This window comes from Marmota flaviventris, chromosome 6, assembly GCF_047511675.1.
Source record: "Marmota flaviventris isolate mMarFla1 chromosome 6, mMarFla1.hap1, whole genome shotgun sequence".
Taxonomy (NCBI): domain Eukaryota; kingdom Metazoa; phylum Chordata; class Mammalia; order Rodentia; family Sciuridae; genus Marmota; species Marmota flaviventris.
The window spans coordinates 124514222-124533526 of NC_092503.1; the positions used below are offsets into that span (position 1 = coordinate 124514222).

The 19305-nt window shown below is 43.6% G+C and overlaps 1 protein-coding gene and 1 pseudogene across 2 annotated transcripts; both read left to right on the forward strand.

Moving 5' to 3' along the window:
• LOC114080511 (leucine-rich repeat-containing protein 42 pseudogene) overlaps positions 1 to 4977 on the forward strand; it is a 35415-nt pseudogene extending 30438 nt beyond the window's left edge.
• An 8417-nt stretch (positions 4978 to 13394) lies between these two features.
• On the forward strand, positions 13395 to 16501 carry LOC114080526 (class I histocompatibility antigen, Gogo-OKO alpha chain-like). 2 transcript variants are annotated; one of them, XM_027922146.2, is made up of 7 exons: positions 13395 to 13473; positions 13764 to 14033; positions 14272 to 14547; positions 15136 to 15411; positions 15540 to 15663; positions 16298 to 16317; positions 16458 to 16501. In XM_027922146.2, the coding sequence occupies exons 1-7, from the start codon at positions 13401 to 13403 to the stop codon at positions 16499 to 16501; spliced, it is 1083 nt and encodes a 360-aa protein (XP_027777947.1). In that variant the 5' UTR covers positions 13395 to 13400. The 2 variants fall into 2 exon arrangements, with proteins under 2 accessions (XP_027777947.1, XP_027777945.1); XM_027922144.2 differs by having other exon boundaries at positions 13401 to 13473; positions 15540 to 15647; positions 16285 to 16317.
• The last annotated feature ends 2804 nt before the right edge of the window (positions 16502 to 19305 follow it).

Sequence of the window (19305 nt, forward strand, 5' to 3'; positions counted from 1 at the left end):
TTGTTTTTTGGTATGAATTGTCATGTTTGGTATTGTTTTTAATCCCCACCCACCCCCCCCCCCAAAAAAAAAAACAACTCAAAGCCTCCATGGATCAAGATCTCATATTAAGGATTTTTTTTGTCCTAGGGAAAAAAAATTTTTTTAACCAAAATCTGGAAAATGTGAAAGTATATTTAGATTTTTATATACTCTCTGAAATATGATTTAAGATTCTTAAGTTTGGGCCTCTTGTAATAATTTTGAATGAGATCTACCAACTCACTTGTGAGTATATTTTTCACAGATATCTTTAGGCCTTCATTAGAAAGCTATTTTCCCCCTGTTGGTTATCTCATTTCTCTATTGCTTCAGATTATGAAAGCTTACAGAGGTGTCTGTTGGAATCATTTGCTGAGTCATTTCCTCAAATCATATTCCATTGTATCAGTTAACATATAGTTTTAAATGTACATATTATAAATATCTGTAACCAAATCATTTGAAGGCTTAATAAATTTTTAACAAAGTTTGTACATTTTTTATGAAAGTTACTAGTAATGCTTTACCAAGTAGTGCAATGAATTTTTATTTTTAATCCCTGTGCCCAATTTTGGAGTTGAGAGGGTTGTAGGTAATAAATGTATGATGTACACTTAAAAAAAAAAAAAGATTATCTTTCTCTTTCACCTTTTTTTGAACCCAAGGGCGCTTACCCACTGAACCACACCCCTAACCCTTTTTATATTTTATTTTGAGACAGGGTCTCACTAAGTTGCTTAGGGTCTTACTAAGTTCCTGAGGCTGAGTTTGAACATGCAATCCTTCTGACTCTGAGTCTCCTGAAAGGCTGGAATTATAGGCATGTACCACCATGCCTGGATCTCTTTTATACTTACTTAATAAATACAGATAGAGCTTTTTTGTGAGGACTCTGAATCCTGAATAAATATATTAAACATAACAATGAGGAGAGTTTAGAATTCTAAAGATTTCTGTATTTATGTGAACTAAGACAATGTCAAGTGGAGGACACTGAAAAGTTAAGATGAGCATGATAATCCCAAGAAAATCCCTAAGAAAATAGTACAAAAATAAAGCTAGCAAAAAAATTAAAATGGGATTCTAAAAACAATTGAAATCATTCAAGAGAACACTTTTGAAGGACAATTTCAGTGGATAAAAAGTCATTTGGCAATCTTTTTCTACCAATTATTTGTATAAATCACTCCAATTTTTTTGGACACCTTTGTTTGTTTCTGAAGAGAAAAAAAAAAGCCCTTGATCCCATAGTTGTTCCCTGTACATATGTTACTTACTAATTTGTAACCATCTCTCCAAAATGGAGCAGCTTAAAATTACCAAGTTTCATTATCATGCTACTTTCCTATGGGCAATGTTCAAAGCCAGAACTGGAAGGCTGATTGATAAGGAAGGACCTCATTCACAGCTCATTCATGTAGCTCTTGGCCACAGCCCTCAGTTTCTGGTCATGGGGGACTCCCTTTAGGTGACTATCCAGTTGAAGATGGCTTAGCCAGGAATGAATGATGCAAGAAAGAGCAGAGCAAGCAGGAACCCCAGTGTCTTTGTGCCTGTAGTTGTACACCATTGCTTCTGCTTTGTCTCTTCACTAGAGGTGAATTTAATGAGTCCAACCATGTTCATGGGGGCGGGGGGGGGGGGACTTTTGACCAGTTGAAAACCACCATAGTCATCCTTTTGAACACAAGTTTTTCATATTCCTTCCACATGCTCTGCTTTCCATTCAAGAATTCCAAAAGACTCATTTCATCACATAATCAGTGTCAACTCCAGAGTCTCATCATCTGAATCAAGTTCAAGTACAGAGGAGTCTCCTAGAATGAACTGTGTAAGTGCAGCTCTCCACATACAGTTCATGAAAGCTCACCCTGTGAATTCTCTGCACCTGACAAATCTAGTATACAATGGTGGGGAACAGATGCTGGTCATAGGATGTTCTGGCTCCCATTGATATGAGGAGAAGTCTCCAGGACTCAGAAATAGACAAAACCTGTAATATTTATTTGGACAACAATGGCACCTAAGGAGGTAAAATGTGAAATTTCTGTCTTTCTTTCTAATACACCCTCCCACTTTTAAAACACATCCTTGTCCCAGGGCTTTTCTGACATGGAACTTTTGAAACAATTTTTTTTTGTCCATCTTCTTTCAAAGATGGCTTTGGATAAAACCTATTTTCTTCTGTTATGATTTAGATATGAGGTATCCCCAAAAGATCCTATGTGAGGCAATGCAATAACATTCATAGGTGAAATGATACTATTATGAGAGCTGTAACTAGTGAGTGAATTGTTCCACTGAGAGGGATTAACTGGGTGGTAACTGTAGGCAAGTAGGCATTGGGTGGAGAAGGCAGGTTACTGGGTGGGGGGGGCGGCATTTAGGATGTATATTTTTGTCCCTGGTGAATGGAGCCCCCCCACCCTCTCCCCACTTCTGGATTGCCATGTCCTGAGCTGCTTTTCTCCTCCATACTCTTCTGCGGTGGTGTTCTGACTCACCTCTGGCCCAAAGCAATGGAGTTGGTTATCGCAAGGCAGCCAGCACCTCATCAGGGTAATTTTTCCTGCTCAGGAGGGGATAAGCCACCTGAGAAAATAATATGGTATGAAGTAATTAATGAAGAAATAAGAAACAAAGTCAAAGAATAGGTTTTAAAAGCAGAGCACCTAAAAGAGTCTTTCAGTCCTGGTAGGAGCTGGAACAGAGCAGTTAAAATATGGCTCCGAAGGGAGAGCAAGGGAGGGTGGAAGGATGAGGATGTAGGGGTGTGGGAGGTGGTTTGAGGGTGGGGGTGGGGAGCCAGGGAAAGCTGTAGAGACATGAGAGACTTGGGTTCGGGGTTCAGGGTTCGGGGCCGGGTGCGAGAGGAAGCAGCATTGGTTTGGGAGTAGGAGAGGGTCATGCGTGGGAATTGAGAAGGGGGCGAAGGACTGCAGTACCCTGCCAGGCAAAGGGGAAGGTGGTTTGGGGGTGCACGGGGGAAGGGAGCTAGGAGAGGAATGGGGGAAGGGGTGGGGTCTTGGAAGCAGGGAAGAAAGTTGGGGCTGTCGATTGTGAAGATGGGGATGGTGAAGCATGAAGGAATGGGATTTTGAGGGTTGAGGACACAAGACTGGAGAGGAATGGAGAGGCTGGAGTCCTAGGAGAGGAAAGCCCGAGGGAGAGGAAGGGAAGGACGGATGCTGAAGGACTGAAGGGATGTGGGTGGAATGGCTTAGAGACAGGAAGGGAAGCCGGTGGATTGGGTCTTAGGACTAGGAGCCACGTTTTTGGAAGGGGTGCGGAAGGATTGAACGGGATGAGCTCTGAAGAGGGAAGATGAGCTGTGAATGTGTGAAGGGGAAGGTTTAGGATTTGGGGTGAGAAGCTGTAGAGTTGGTAAGAGTATCAAGATGTGGGAGAAATTAGTTTGCCCTTGAGGGAAAGTAGAGAGCTGGGTATGATGTGAGCCTCCAGAGCTTGTGGGAGGAAAGGGTATGGGTGAGAAGGCAGGTAGGAAAGGAAAAAAGAAGTAGTGGGGAGAATTGAAAATTGAATAATGTCAGTGACACAGAGCAATGAGAGGGGGATTGTTTGTTGGTTATTGGTAATTTAGAACTGCTTTCTTTTTGAGTTTTTATGTTAGAAACTTTCTCAAAAATTCTAATAAGCCAAACATGTTTGCAAACGTGTTTGCAGACTTGAAATGAAGGTCATGGGTTGACAGATGTTTTCCAGGTGTGGAATGTGGCTAATTTCTACCATGGCAGAAAGAAGGGAGGCCTCATTGTAACTCTATCCCCAAGGCCATTCAGACTGTCTCCCAAAGGCTTTTCTGTGGAGCTTTGCATGAACAGGGAAGATGATACTGCAAAGAAAGAGAAGACTGATCATTTCATCTTCACATGTACCCTGGAGGGGATCTTCAGTATTCCGCCAAATCCCTCTTCATCCTGGTCCTGGGCTTCATCTCTGACAATGTAGATCACATTGATCCCCTTATTGGCTTTCTTGAGCAAATTGCTCAAAAATTGTTCTCTGCTGCTGAAGCCAGGCAGAAATTCACAGAGCCAGGTGCAGGGCTGAGGGCTTTACAGAAATTCACTGAGGCCTATTGAAGTCTGGTGCTGGGCTCTCTGTGCTTGCGAAATAGGTATCTGGTGATTTCAGAAAAACTTGAAGAGATTAAGTCTTTCCAGGAGCTGACTCACCTGGACCTTTCCTGTTCTAAGCTTGGAGATAAGCATGAACTTCTAGAACATCTCACCAACAAGGCCCTGTCCAGTGTAACTCAGCTCCACCTGAAGGATCATTATTTATCTGATGCAGGAGTGCTGAAAACAACAGTACCAGTTCAAGTGATGAAAAGAGGTCTTGAGAACCTAATACTGCTAGACTTATCCTGTAACCCTGACATCACAGATGCAGGAATTGGATACCTTCTTTCTTTTAGAAAATTAAAATGCTTAGATATTTCTGGGACAGGACTCAAGAAGGTTTAACGCTGTCAAACAGAAGCTCCAGACCCACATAGGCCTTATTCACTCCAAAGTGCCTTTGAAGGAATTTGATCATAGTAACTGCAAGACAGAGGGGCTGGGCTGACCAGATTCTTCTGCAGTGGGAACGTGTGACGGTGGAGGCCAAGAAACCCAGAAAAGTCCCCGAACCTCAAGAGGCAACTCAGTACTTCTATCGGAAGCAGGCTCTGATGGAAATCTTGAGGAAGTGTCCCCTGGCAGACTCCCACATGACCTCTTCTGGAAAACTCCAGTTCTATAAAGAAAAAGCCCCAGACTGTGATGGGCCATTGTTAAAACGTGAAGCCACAGAGAGACAAGAGTCAAAGAAGAGCAAGAATAGAGCTTTTGAGGAGTCAGAGAAGGAACAGAATAATTCTTCACAGTCTTCAAAGCAAAAATATGTATTTGTTTTGCTGTGGAAGACTGGGACTTATTAAATTCCTACTGACTGGCAGATACATGTTGACCTTTTCCCCTCAGCTCTAATGGATGAGGAAAGGAGACTGATGATGACTTACTTTTTTGTTTGAATTTATCTACAGTATTAGCGTAGCAAGCAGATATGTCTACTTTTGTGGTGGGGGAGGGGAATGCTATGGAAGTATGTAATAATTTCTAATGTATATTTTCAATAGATAGTAATTTTTCAAATAAACCGTTTTGCTGTCCTTAAAAAAATGGCTCTGACTCTTTATTTAAGGGAAAGCATCAAAAGCAGGGATAAGGTTTTAGAGGGTGGAGCCTTGCTTCATGGTGTCTTGCAGTCAACAGGTTGATTAGCAACTTGACAAGCCACATGCATCTCTGAGGTGGCTAGGTGGCTGCAGCAGGTCACTCCATCTCAGGTGCTGTGCAGAACCAAGCAGAGCTGAATAGGAACTCACGTATATCTGGGAAGTCTCAGCAGCAGGAATGCCACTGGAAGTTCCCAGATACCAGATTGTCCTATTCAATTGCTACAATGCCAGTTTGGCCCATGCGCAGTTCACAGATAGCTCTTGACTGTCTAAGCACCGAGATCTCTGAAACCCCAAAACACAAACTTTTCCTCCTTTATGTTGTTCTTGTCAGTTCTTTTGGTCATAGTGTCTCAAAGTTGACTAAAAACTTCCAATTTTGTACCAGACTAAGTTTGAAGGACTGCCCTCCCTCTCACTGAATTGGAAATAGATTTTTTTTTTTTCTGCTGAGAGAATGAAGCCTTTGAAGGCCAGAGCCCCGGACCCTGGAAGTCTCCAAAGAAGATGGAAGCAGAGATGCCCTCTCATGTCTGTCTCTCTGCAGGCTCACGAAATCTACTTAGGTACATTTCCTGCTCATAACACTTCCCAGCCTCGTCTTTAAAAATTAAGCTAATTTTGCGAGGCAGCCAGCACTTTGGATTTTCAGATGGAACTTTTGAAACAATTATATTTTGTCCATCTTCATTCGAACCTGACTTTGAATAAACCCATTTTCCTATCAATTTGATTTCAAAATTTCCTAGAGCAGAGAGCATTATGGCCTGGCTTCCTTCCTCCCAGGCAGTATTACAGCTGCCCAATAACAACTTGAGTCCTACCCTCTTCTTCCCAGAGTGGAATAGTTTGTGCTGCTTGCTAACAATCTGGCCTTTTTTGTGTGGGTTAATGGAGAGAGAGAGAAGGAGGAGAAGGAGAAGCAGAAAGAAAAGCAGAAGGAAGATCTCTTTTACTCATCTTTTGGGGCACCAGTTTTATTGGTTTGGGGGGTGCACCATTTCCTTCCTTCCTTTCTTCCTCTCTTCCTTCCTTCCCTCCTCTCCACTCTTATAACCATATTTAGCCTCAATTATCTCTTAAAAACCTGTCTCCAAACATAGTTACATTGGGATTAGAACTTCAACAAATTTTTTTTGGCCAGAAGAAGGGCTGGGTTGTACTCTGTCCTTCCCCAGGCCCTTGCTGTATGCAGAACATTCATCTATACAATATGCTCCCAAATCTTAATTCAGCACCATTTCTAGTGTTTTATGTCCATAATCTCCTCTAAATGTTATTTAAATTAGATATGGGCCAGACAGACACAAGGTAGAATTCGTCTTGAAGCAAACTCTCTTCAGCTGTGATCCTGTGAAACCAGACACTGCCAGGGCTCAGCTGGGCATCCTGACTCCCGGGCTCCAGGCAGCAACAGTCTGGCCTGTTGAAACTGCAGTGGGATCGCCCCCTTTGAGTCCTAGTTGGAGGCAGGTTTGTCCCCAGGCCTGTCCACTCTGATGGAGTGGTGGTTTGTGTTGGAGTAGGAGCCCTGATTTTCTACTGTAATGGAAATTCCCTTAAAACTTTTTCACTATAATTTTATTAGTGGTTGTCGCGAGCTATCCATGGATCATGTGTATGAGCTATGCACATTTGAGTATATGAGGAGACTGGTCATATGTTGCATGGTGATTGGGCTGTGTGACACAAAAGTGCCTTTCCTTTTGCTCTGCCTGTGATCCCACACAGCACCTGATATGAGTGTGACTTGCCAAGATGTCAATCAATCTGCTGACCACAAGACATCATCAAGCAAGACTCTACCCTTGGAAACTCTACTCCATGCCTTATTTGGGTGAAATATTCTATAGAATGTCTTCTCCCCAATAAATAGGGGGGTTTGGGGTATGCTTGCTCACTTGCCTCCCCTTGCTCCTCTTGTCCTCCAGTGTGGAGCTGACCCTTGAGGTCACCAAGCCATCCTGCCCTCATTCTTAGAAACTCATGTTCATGTGCTGCGTGGTTTCTTCACCATTCTCTTAGTTATTGACACAGCCAGCTCCTTTGAACCCAGCTCATCTTGCCAACCTGGCCATCTGGCAACAAGTGGTTGCTCTAGGACTTACTAAGAAACTTCTTCAGATTTATATTAACTTAATTTCAGCAAGATATGAAAAATTCTTTTATTTGTTCTAACTAGTTATACATGACAGCAGAATGCATTTTGATTCATTGTATACAAAAGAAGCTCAATTTTTTCATTTCTCTGGTTGCACACAATGTAGAGTTGCACCATACATTCAGTAATACATATACCTAGGGTAAAGATGTTCATCTCATTCCACCAGCTTTCCTACGCCCTTGCCCCCTCCCTCCCTTCCCTCCTTCCTTCCTGCCTGCCTTCCTTCCCTTTGCCCAATCATAGATCCTCCTTTCTTCCCATGCTGCCCCCATTATGGATCAACACCCACTTATCAGAGAGAACATTTGACCTTTGGTTTTGGGGATTAACTTACTTTGCTTAGCGTGATATTTTCCAACTCCATCCATTTACTTGCAAATGCCATAATTTTACTCTCTTTTAATATAGAGTAATATCCCATTGTGTTTGTGTGTGTGTGTGTGTGTGCATGCCACAATTTCTTTACCCATTCAAGTATTGAAGGGCATCTAGGTTGGTTCCACAATTAAGCTATTGTGAATTGAGCTGCTATAAACAGTGATGTGGCTGCATCACTATAGTATGCTGTTTTTAAGTCCTTTGGGTATAGGAGTGAGATAGCTGGGTCAAATGCTGGTTCCATTCCAAGTTTTTTAAGGAATCTCTATACTGCTTTCCAGAGTAGTTGCACCAATTTGCAGTGCCACCAGCAATGTATGAGTGTACCATTTCCCCACATCCTTACCAACACTTATTGTTGCTTGTATTCTTTTTTAAAATTTGTTCTAATTAGATATACATGATAGCAGAATGCATTTCAATTCATTGTACAAAAATGGCACACAATTTTTCATTTCTCTGGTTGTACATGATGTAGAGTCATACGATTTGTGCAATCATACATGTACCTAGGGTAATGATGTCCTTCTCATTTCACCGTCTTTCCTATCCCCATGCCCACTCCCCACTCCACTCCAGGCCTCAGTTCTTGTGCCCCCAGGAAAGAAAATTTAGAGTCAGAAATGTAAAACCAAGAAAGAGAATTTTGTTATAAGTGAAAGTAAAGCTCAAGCAAAGAACACTCTCATGAGATAGAAAGTGGATCATCTCCCTGCAGAAAACTACAAAGGAAACTTGATACTACTTCCCAATTTGTAACCATTTGATGTTTATCAGAAGGATGGGGGTCTACCTTCTACAATCTTCACCAATCTAATATTTAACTCCTCCTTCACATTGAGTATTGTAATTTTTGAACCTAGTTGGTCCTTTCAGTAACTGTCACAGCAACCATCCCATTCAGTGCATCTTCTTCCACAATTCAACCCTATTTAACACAGGTGCTGAGGTCAACAACCAGGCAAACTTTATTTCAGTTTTCGTTTGTGCTACTAAAGAAATTTCCGTTCTGTTGTACATTGAGAGATTTATGGCTATAAATCCTAACTTTACAATGATCCCAGTAGAACATATCAGTAGTTAGCCTCATAGATCTTTCCAAAATTGGCTCCCTTTGTTTCCTCCTCTTTATTTTCAGGGTTAGTATACCTGTTGTTTTTTCCTATGAGTTACTAGTTTATTTGTTGTTGTTAGTTTTATGAAGTTTTTTGGGTTTTGGGGGGTTTTTTTATACTGGAATTGAACCCAATGGCACTTAGCCACTGAGTCACATCCTTAGTCCCCCACCTTTTTTTTTTAATTTTTAAAATTTGAGTCAAGGATTCACTAAGTTGCTTGAGGCCTTGCTAAGTTGCCCAGGCTGGGTTTGAACTTGCTCTCCTCCTCCTACAGCCTGACTGCTGCATATTTCTCTTTCTCTCCCTCTCTTTCCCTCAGATGATGAACACAGGCTTCAGTGGCCCCCACACTGCCTTCTACAAATGCCATTTCCAGGTCAGTTGGCTCCCTGGCCCTCTGGCCCTCTAAAGGGGCTATTTCTCACTTTCTCCTCTCTTCTCAAATCCCACTACTACTTGCCCACTCCTCACTCCTACAGGATGAACTTCTTTCTCTTTTCACTAGAGAAGAAATTAGGACTCAAGTAACAACTGCATCATAATCCCATCACACCTCCCATACCAGAAACTGTCTCCATCTTCTTCCCATTGGTGATGATGGATGGGCTGTTGCTGTCTGAGGCCACCCAACAAGACTGGCCCCTCCTTCCCCTACATCATCACTTCCCGCTCTGTGGCTCATTCATTCTTGCATTAATCATACTGCAATATCTCCCATTAAAACCAACACAGCTAAACTCAGTAAATAAAGCAAAATCCCTCCATAAAAAAATCTCCCACCTGTTCCTATGTCTCCCTCCCATTTCTGCCCTATTTCTCTGAAACACTTTAAAGAGAGACATCTGAGTCCTTTCTCTCATGTTTTCTTTTTAAACATTGGACTTTTGTTTTTCTTTGGGAACCATGGACAGCATTTGAAAGGTGGAATACTTCTACAAGGCTTGATAAAAAGACAAATGGCCTCAGTCTTTCATGCAGCCCCATTTCCTGATCCTCAGAGGCAGCCTACCTTACTTTGTTTGCCTGATGCTTTTATTGCTACCTCTGTGCCCCTAAACAGAATGCTAATGGGGCTTCTTCTTAGTTTTACAGTTTCATTTGCACTTTTAGTGGAAAACTTCCATTCACAGGCCCCTATCAGAGGGCAATCATTTTATAATGTTTATTATACCAATGGTGTTTTCATTATTTGGACTAAGGAAATGTTATTCACAACCAGGCTTGTAGTCTTCATTACTTTCATTGCCTTGAAATTTTAACTTCACTGCAGTTAATAAAACCATTCTTTTTTTTTTTTTTTTTTTTTTTGCTTAGTTTCTATTGTACTCATTACTGAAACTTTCCCAAACTCTTCCCCCATAGTGTCTGCTACAGTTTGAATGTGTGTTCCAAAGTTCTCATGTTGGAAACTTGATCTTCAATGTAGTGGTGTGGGTAGATGCGGCCTAATGGGATGTGGGTGAGTCTTCAAGGTGCTGCTCTCATAAATAGATCTTTACTGTTATCTTGAGAGTGGATTTGACCCTCCCGCTTCTCTTGCCCTCTCTCTTTCTCCTTCTGTTGCATGAAGAAACAACAGGAAGGCCCTAACTAGATGCCAGTGACTTGACCTTGGACTTTATAGCCTTAAAAACAGTGAGAAGATAAATTTCTGTTCTTCATAATTTACTCAATATGTAGTATTCTGTTAGAGCAGCCAAATACACTAAGACAGTTTCCATGACTTTGTTCAAGCATATCCAGGATTCCACCAACTTGGTCTTTGTGAAGGCACCTGTCCCAGAGCCCTCAATACTTCCAGACCTGTACTGGATGCCTGCACACCGAGAATAAGGCTGAATGTGCAGCCCTACTCTGCATGATTACACTACTGGTGTGACTCTGTACCATGTACAGTCAGAGAAATGAGAAGTTGTGCTCCATTTTTGTACAATGTATCAAAATGCATTCTACTGTCACGAATAACTAATTAGAACAACTAATAAAAATTATTCATTTATATGAGCACTTTTTAATTTGTAAGAACTTCTTTTTGTTTTCTTTCTATATATAATTGTGCATAATTACTTGTTCACAAATACCATATCTTTTATATGTTTCAGCAATTATTGAGAACAATGGCAGAGGAACAAGCAAATAAGTTGGGACCAGTTGGGAGCATTCCACCATTGGCTCAGAGCGGCAGTTCTCAAACAGATCTGTGGAATCCTTGGAGGTGCTTAGACTATTGCAAAGGATCCATAGGATCAAAAAACATTTTTATAATGTCACTAAAATATTATTCACACTAAAGGAAGCTATGATACTAAATTGTAATAGTACTTATTATATTCTTGAGTACCTTTTAATTGCAAAAGGGGGAAAAAAGTCAGTTCTCTTAAACATCTGGTTGAAGTATTAAAAATCTTTAATTTTATTAAATTACCATTCCAGAGTCCACATTGTAAAAATACTTAATTGATAGCATAGGAAGTACACATAAAGCACTTCTATTACACTCCAGAATAAGAGTATTTTTGTCAACAAAAGCCATTTGTTAGGTTGTATTGTTATGCCAGATTCGTGGGACCCCAATAGACCTCCAGGAGCCGAATCAGATGCAAGCACACAAGAGTCTTTATTGCAAGCTAGAGCCTGGACTCACAACCATTCCCAATGCAGCTGTCCCAGGGAGTGAGTCCTGGTCCTTTGTTCAGTGAGATTTTATAGGTTTTGGGAGGATACTCTATGCGTCACAACATCACACAGCAAATCATTCCATACCGCGGAAAAATCAAACAACAACTCTTAATATTGATTAGCACATTCACTGGCGGGAACAAGTTGGGTAGGAGTAATTGGCTAGTACAAGAGGGGGGTTCGTTTGAACTGATTGGTTTAGGCCATGAGGGGTATACATGCTAAACTACATGGTTTCCCAATATGTTATCAACCACCATAAACTACTTGGGGGTCATCTGGCATTCCCGTATTTTCCCTGTCTCATGCTGATTGGAGGTTGCTAGGGGGGTTGCTATGAGTCCTCACCTAGCCTAACTGAGTCAGGGACACCTGTCACCACAGACCTCTCCTGTTATTTACAGACAAACAACTCAGCAGGGTGGGTATGTGCTTAGGAGTGCTCTGTGGGTTTTTCCAAGGACAAGGGTTACGCCCCCTTCCTTAGGACAGGCCTTGAGGTAGAAGCTGCTATTATTTATTTATTTTTAAAAATGGAATAACATTAGTTTCTCAGTATCAGCCATATTTTTTTGGAATATAATTTCTGCTTTTAAAAAATAAATGGCAGAAAAACTATTCTTTAGATTTCAATATTTGGCCAACATTCTAAAAAATGAACTGAGTCTGTCCCTTTGAGATAATCCGCAAACAGCAATATTTTCAATGACAAAGTAGGAAAATCTGAATTCACCACAATCACCTTGACAGACTCCCAAGTACCTACAAACTTTTTGGTGAAATCTGTGGTAATATCAACATATGACCTCTTGATTATTTGCACTTAAATATGTTAACACTAGAAGGTCTGTATAACTTGATCCATCAATGCGTGACTTTTAAAAATACCATGCATTAGCACAAGATCTATTCAGTATGCAAGACACACCCACAGACTTTAATACAATAGAATATGAACTATTCAATGACAATGTTTCAGGGTCCACATGGCAAAGAAACTTTAGGAAACTAACACTTGTGTCATTTTAGTGTAGTATCAAAGATGAATAGCCATGTTATCAAAAACGTTATTGAAAACATCCCTCCTACATATTTGTATTAAGCTGCATTTTTTGTTGTTTGTTTCAACCAAAGTCACAGGTTAAATACAGAAGATCTGAATATCTAGCAGTTTTCTAGTGAAAAATAAAAAGGACTTTAAAAACTGTAAAAAGTAAAATGATCCAGTCTTCTGATTAAATCTTTTAATTTTGGAAAACAGTTAATTCTCTTAAAACTACTGTTAACATGCAAGTAGTTCTCAATAGTCTGAAGGAATAAAATATCTTTAAATTGAAATTAATGCTTAATATAGCAAATATCGGTGGACATAATCCACATTAACACGATTACATCTGGAGTGCACACTACACTTTAACAGCAAATAAAGATCCTGACACCAAAACGTTTGTTTACTCCCTGAGGCATGAATAAAGGGGACAGTGTAACAAAGAGCGATTGGTACAGAAGAATATTCCAAAGTTCCAGGTCCCCCAGCTTGGCTCTCAGAATCTAGAGAGGTGTCTTGGGTGTGGACACAGAGCACTGGGGATTTCCCCTTCTGCCTTAAGTTTCACTTCTCACTCTCCCAACCTGGTCCAGGTCTATCTTCCCAGACACTCTTGACAGGGGCCCAGTTATTACTCCTATTGCGTGTCTTGCTCCTAGAGAAGCGAATCAGCGTCACCTTCACCGAGGTTCAGTTCTAAAGTTTCCACCCACCCGCCTGGATGCAGAATCTTCACAGAGCTGCAGAATGGGGGTAGTGGCTCCCCTAGAGCTGCTCCTGCTGCTGTTGGGGACCCTGGCCCTGACGGACATTTGGGCAGGTGAGTGAAAGGTCAGGAGGGAAATGGCCTCTGCGCCGGAGTAGCTGGCAACAGTCCACTTATAGCTCAGGACCCAAGAAAGCCTATCCTTGCAACCCCCAGCTTAGATCCTCCCCAGCATGGCGTGGCTGGTCCTGACCCTCCACTCTCTCCCCTAAGTCCTGCCCTCCCGCATCCCATCGCCCCTTTTGTATCTCTGGAGCCTACTCCTCTCCTCCTGGTGTCGTCAACCTGGACCTGGGTTGGGCACCAGAGGAGGGTGCACTTGGTCTCAGTTTCCCAGCCTACAGGCTCCCACTCCTTGAGGTATTTCGACACCTCCGTGTCCCGGCCGGGTCACGGGAAGCCCCGCTTCATCTCCGTGGGCTACGTGGACGACACGCAGTTCGTGCGCTTCGACAGCGACACCGAGAATCCCAGGGAGGAGGCGCGGGCGCCATGGATGGAGCAAGAAGGATCTGAGTTTTGGGACCAGATCACACAGATTTCCACGAGCAACGCACATCATCACCTAGTGTGCTTGAACAACCTGCGCGGGTACTACAACCAGAGCGAGGGCGGTGAGTGACCCCTGGCCCAAGTCTGAGATCACACCTCCGATGTTCTTCATGGATGGTCCCAAGTTGGCAGTGATTCCCTGATTCTAGCTTCACTCCAAGAATGAGGGACCCATGGAGACCCTTGAACCAGAGAGTGCCCACGGGGACTGTGACCGGGTTTCGTTTACATTTAGTGGGGGAAACCCATGGGGTGGGCGGGGTGGGGTCGTGGCTGATCCCCCGGGGTGGGGGGACACAGGCTCTCACATACTCCAGAGGATTTGGGGCTGTGACGTGGGGCCAGACAGACGCTTCCTCCGCGGGTACAAGCAGTACGCCTATGATGGCAAGGATTACATCTCCCTGAATGAGGACCTGAGCTCCTGGACCTCAGCGGACGCAGCGGCCCGAAACACCCAGCGGAAGTTGGAGGCAGCCGGTGACGCAGAGCACAGCAGGGCCTACCTGGAGGGTACCTGTGTGGAGGAGCTCCTCAGATATCTGGAGAACGGGAAGGAGGCATTGCAGCGCTTAGGTATTAGAGGCTGTGGGACTCCTGCCTGATGTCCTGTAGATCTCTCCACTCTCTTCCCACGAGAAAGGGAGGAGAATAACACTCACACTAGAACACCACCCTGCTCTTCCTCCAGAGGGAAGTGAGTCTGCCAGGTGCTGTACTGAGAGGAACTGAAGGCTGCTTTCTCTCAGGACAAGTAAGGGAGCTGGTCTCTCTCTCCCTGGCTGGTGGGAAAGACAATAAATAACTGAGCACAGCTCCCTCGGCAACAGCCTTGGCATGTATGGTCAGGTCCACTCCAGCCTATTGTCTTTGAGGTGTGACTCCAACTTTTCAACATCTCTCAGCCACCACCCAGATCAGAACTCTAAGTCCCCATCAGACACCTGAAGCCTCTTACACTGGGTTGTCTTAACAAGATTCTAGAACTTTGCAAGGAATAGGAGATTATGCCAGAAGCTTCAACCCAGACTTGTGTCTAAGTTTTGTGCTCCCTCCCCAACCCAAATTGTGCTGTCCATTCTCCAGATAGTTATGTGAGCACTGCTTCAGTGATCCAGGAGTGGTAATGCAAAAATATCTGAATTTCCCTATTCTTTCCGTCAGACCCCCCAAAGACACATCTGACTCACCACACTAGCCCTGACGGAGATGTCACTCTGAAGTGCTGGGCCCTGGGATTCTACCCTAAGGAGATCACCCTGAACTGGCAACGAGATGGGGAGGACCAGATCCAGGACATGGAACTTGTGGAGACCAGGCCTGCAGGGGATGGAAACTTCCAGAAATGGGCAGCTGTGGTGGTGTCTGCTGGAGAGGAGCAGAGATACACATGCCATGTGCACCATGAGGGGCTGCCTGAGCCCCTCATCCTGAGATGGGGTAAGGAGGGGATGAGGGCCCAGAGCCTGTTGTCAGGAAGCAGGAGACTTTTTCTGGAGATCCTCAGCAGGGTAGGGATTGAGAACTGGGGATGAGGGCCCCTCACCTAATTTCTCTACCTCTCCCAGAGCCACCCTCTCAGCCCATCATGGGAATTGTTGCTGGCCTGGTCCTCCTTGGAGCTGTTATCACCGGAGCTGTGGTCCCTTTTGTCTTGTGGAAGAAGAAAAACACAGGTAGGAAAAGTGCAGGGTCTGAATTTTTGTTCCACTGATGGTTTCAAGTACCTGGTAGAAACGTGCCCTGCCTTGTTCATTGGAAGTAATAGCTACATGTGTCCTTACCCGGCCTGGAATACTGTTTAATCTTTGTAAAACATATAAAAAATAAAAGACAAGTTATGCTTTTGGGGGATGGGGTGGATACCAGGGATGAATGCAGGGGCACTCAACCACTGAGCAACATCCCCAGCCTTATTTTGTATTTTATTTAGAGACAGTATCTCACTGAGTTGCTTAGCACTTCACTTATGCTAAGGCTGGCTGTAAACTCATGATCCTCCTGCCTTAGTCTCCTGAGGTGCTGGGATTATAGGCATGGGCCACCACACCCAGCAAATTTATCTTCTTGATTTTTTGTGGTGAAAAGGACCTGATTCCCAACATTTAGAGGCCGGGTGGGAATTTCCTGCTCAGAGCAACCCTCCAGGAGAGAAATTGGTGCCATTCCTATCTATCTACTTTCTTCTTGTCTCCTGATTCTTCCCTACATCTGCAGTCACAGTTCTGGAGACTGTCCCAGTGTCCAGGACTATGGGGCACCTCTAAGACCTGTCTTTAACCTGTTCTGTCACAGGATGTTTTCTTCCCAAAGGAGTAAAAAAAAGTACCTATGCTTCAGCTGCCTGTAAGTACGAAGAATAGTGATCCCCAAGGCCCTTGGGTTAGTGTAGTGGGAAGTGATGGGGGAGCTGATCCATCCCATAATTCCTTCATTATCCACATCTCCTGTGGACTCTGACCAGGTTCTCTTTTTGTTCTGCTCAGGTAATGACAGTGCCCAGGACTCTGATGTGTCTCTCACTGCTTAGACAGGTGAGATCCTGGAGGGCCTAAAGAGAGAGAGGGGTTGGGGAATGGGGAGACTCCTGAGTTACAGGGCCTCTCACAAGGATTTTTGACATTTTCAGTGTTTAATGGGTTGTTCAGAGTGTCTTTATTACAATTGAGTGATCTGAATTTGTTCATAATACTTTCTTTTACAGTGAGAGACAGCTGCCTCTGTGGGACTGAACAATACAGGATTTCTTCAGTTCTCTTCCTGCTTCCTACTGCAATTTCAAGGGGTCCCAACTTTTCTTTGTGCAGCTGGAATGTAACTGTCTATGCGTCTGTATTCCTGTGATAATAATGTGAGAAAATGGAGAGAGGAGAATATCCCACCAAGACCCCTCCCACACTATTCTGTTCTCTTCCTCAATCAACTTTCCTATGGTGCAAATTGGGGCTAAGATGTCTCCATTCCTGATTTAGCCTTTTGTTGCCCTGAGCTGTAGCTGCTTCTTTCCCTATTGAAAAAAATGAATCTGAATATTGATTTCTATTTCAAATTTGTGCCATGAAATATGGTCAATGGGTTAATTAAATGGAAGGGAGTTTCCTAAAATCAATAGAGAAAAAAAAACCTGAAACCTTACAGAATCCATGTGTTTGCTGTGCTGAGTCTGCTGTGGGTGGGGACAGGAGAATGATGAAAGCAGCTGAGGATGGACATGGTAGCACCCAGACTGGGCTCAGTCCACCCTGGGCCTTGATGTGGTCACTCCTCAGCTGGATCATCTTCCCTGTACCTTAGTCCTGTCCCTTTGATTGAACCTCATCCCATCAGGACCTGTGATGACAGGGACTCAAGCATTCCCAGGGCTGGTCCTGTCTCCAGGACCATGGGTAGGGAGGTCATCATGCCACAAGGTTAACATAGACTAAGACCTGAGTCTGATCTTCTGCTCCTATCTAATTTTGCTTCTCCGTTTCTACGGAGAATTATCCTTGATTTTGTGATTAAGTGGAGTTCTGATCTCATCTCCTCTGGGTTGTCTCTCATCTTGACAGCAGCAGGAGTTTTGGTTTTTTGTCGTTTTTTTGTTTTGTTTTATTTTTCCTGTCATTGTCCCACAAAACCCAGGCCAGTTTCCTGGATTGTATTTTCCATCATTCCTCCAATATTTTTAAGGGAACCATATATGGGAATAGCTGAGAGGAAGAATCTCATGATTTCTTTCATCTTAGATAAAATCCTCTTAGGATTCTAATCTTCCCTATTAGCAGTTTCACTGCCTTTAGCTGTACTAATACTAGCATTTGCTTCATTTCAGATTTCTGGATTGATAACAGAGTCTAATACAGGCTTCTAGTTAGTTGGGAAATATGACCCATTAGTCAACGATCATCTTTTCTGAAGATCAAAATGTCCTTAGCTGCTGTGGAGAGCAGGAGGGCTGATGTGGAGGGAGGGAGGGAGGGCAGCACTTGTGAGAAAAGCACAAATGGCTTTGGCCTCAGTGTGAAAAGCCCTTGCCTGCAGATGACACAGCAGCATTTGATCTGAGGCTCCATTAATAAAGACAGTGTCTCTAGAAGAGGGAGGGCTGACACTGATCATTCATTAGCTCTCATTTATTGAAAACTGAGTAGATGGCACACAGTTTATACCTAGTATACATTGGGGAACTGAAAACAAACCCTAAAAGTTCCTCCCTTATGGAGCCTGTGTTCTATAGGAAAAAGGAAGAAGATATACTCTAAGCACAGTAAATAAGGACAGTGTTCATGTTAGGTGGTAAGTATTGCTAGGCAGGTGTCAGAGTGGGTTTGTGGGGACAGAGAAGATGGCTGTTTTACTAGGGGGCTCAGCATGGGACTTATTAGCAAGGTGACATTTGAGAATGGACTTGAAGGACATGAAGGAATTTGTCAAGATGTTTGGAGGAAGATCTTACTAGGCAGGAGGAAGCTCCAAAGCAAATGCACCAGGGCAGGATCCTGTGTGTGTGTTCTGGGAGAGAAAAGATCTGGGATATACTGAACAGAGTCACTGAGAAGAGTTCAGAGGCACCACCAGTCTCAGAACTATCTGGAGTTTGATGGAAGAATCCTGCATGAGTTAGGGAGTTTTGAGCAAAGACATGGTTCATCTTTCCAAAGCATCAATCGTATGATTGAGTTGAGAACAGAATTGAAATGGGAGGACTAGCAAGGCAGCAGGGAAACTGTAGGGAAATAATCAGTCCTATGTGGAAAAGCTGGAGTCATACCTCTAAAGTCACTGGATGCAATGGACCTGACAACCTTTCTTGATACCAAGACTTCTGCCAGGGAACTGTGCTCAGTTGTTTATTGTCTTTCCCACCAGCCAGGGAGAGAGAGGATCCTTTACTCGTCCTGAGAGAAAGCAACCTTCAGTTACTCTATATTACAACATCTGGGAATTCAGGCCAACTCACTTCCTTCTGGTTTGGAACAGGGCCTTGTTCCAGCATGGGTGCCATTCTCCTCCCCTCCTTGTTGGAACTAGTGGAGAGATCTATAGGACATAAGGCAGGTGTCCTGAAGCCGCTCATACCTATGCCCTGCAGCATCTCCTTCCCCTTCTCTGGGTATCTGGCAAGGCACTCCACACAGGTGCCCTCCGCATAGGCCCTCTGGTGCTCTGCGACCCCTGCATCTCCCCCCTTGAGCTAGGTGATCTGAGCCGCCCTGTCAGCTGCTGTCCAGGAGCGCAGGTCCTTGTTCAGGGCGAAGTCATCCACGCCACCTTAAGCGTGCTGCTCATACCCGCGGAAGACGCGCGGGTATGAGCAGCATACATCTGGTACTGTGAGAGCCTGTCCCTGCC

Coding starts and splice junctions, on each gene's coding strand:
- LOC114080526 (XM_027922146.2), top strand. CDS start 13,401: ATGGGGGTAGTGGCTCCCCTAGAGCTGCTCCTGCTGCTGTTGGGGACC. Junction 14,034..14,271: donor CTACAACCAGAGCGAGGGCG/GTGAGTGACCCC, acceptor GGGGGGACACAG/GCTCTCACATACTCCAGAGG. Junction 14,548..15,135: donor GGAGGCATTGCAGCGCTTAG/GTATTAGAGGCT, acceptor TCTTTCCGTCAG/ACCCCCCAAAGACACATCTG.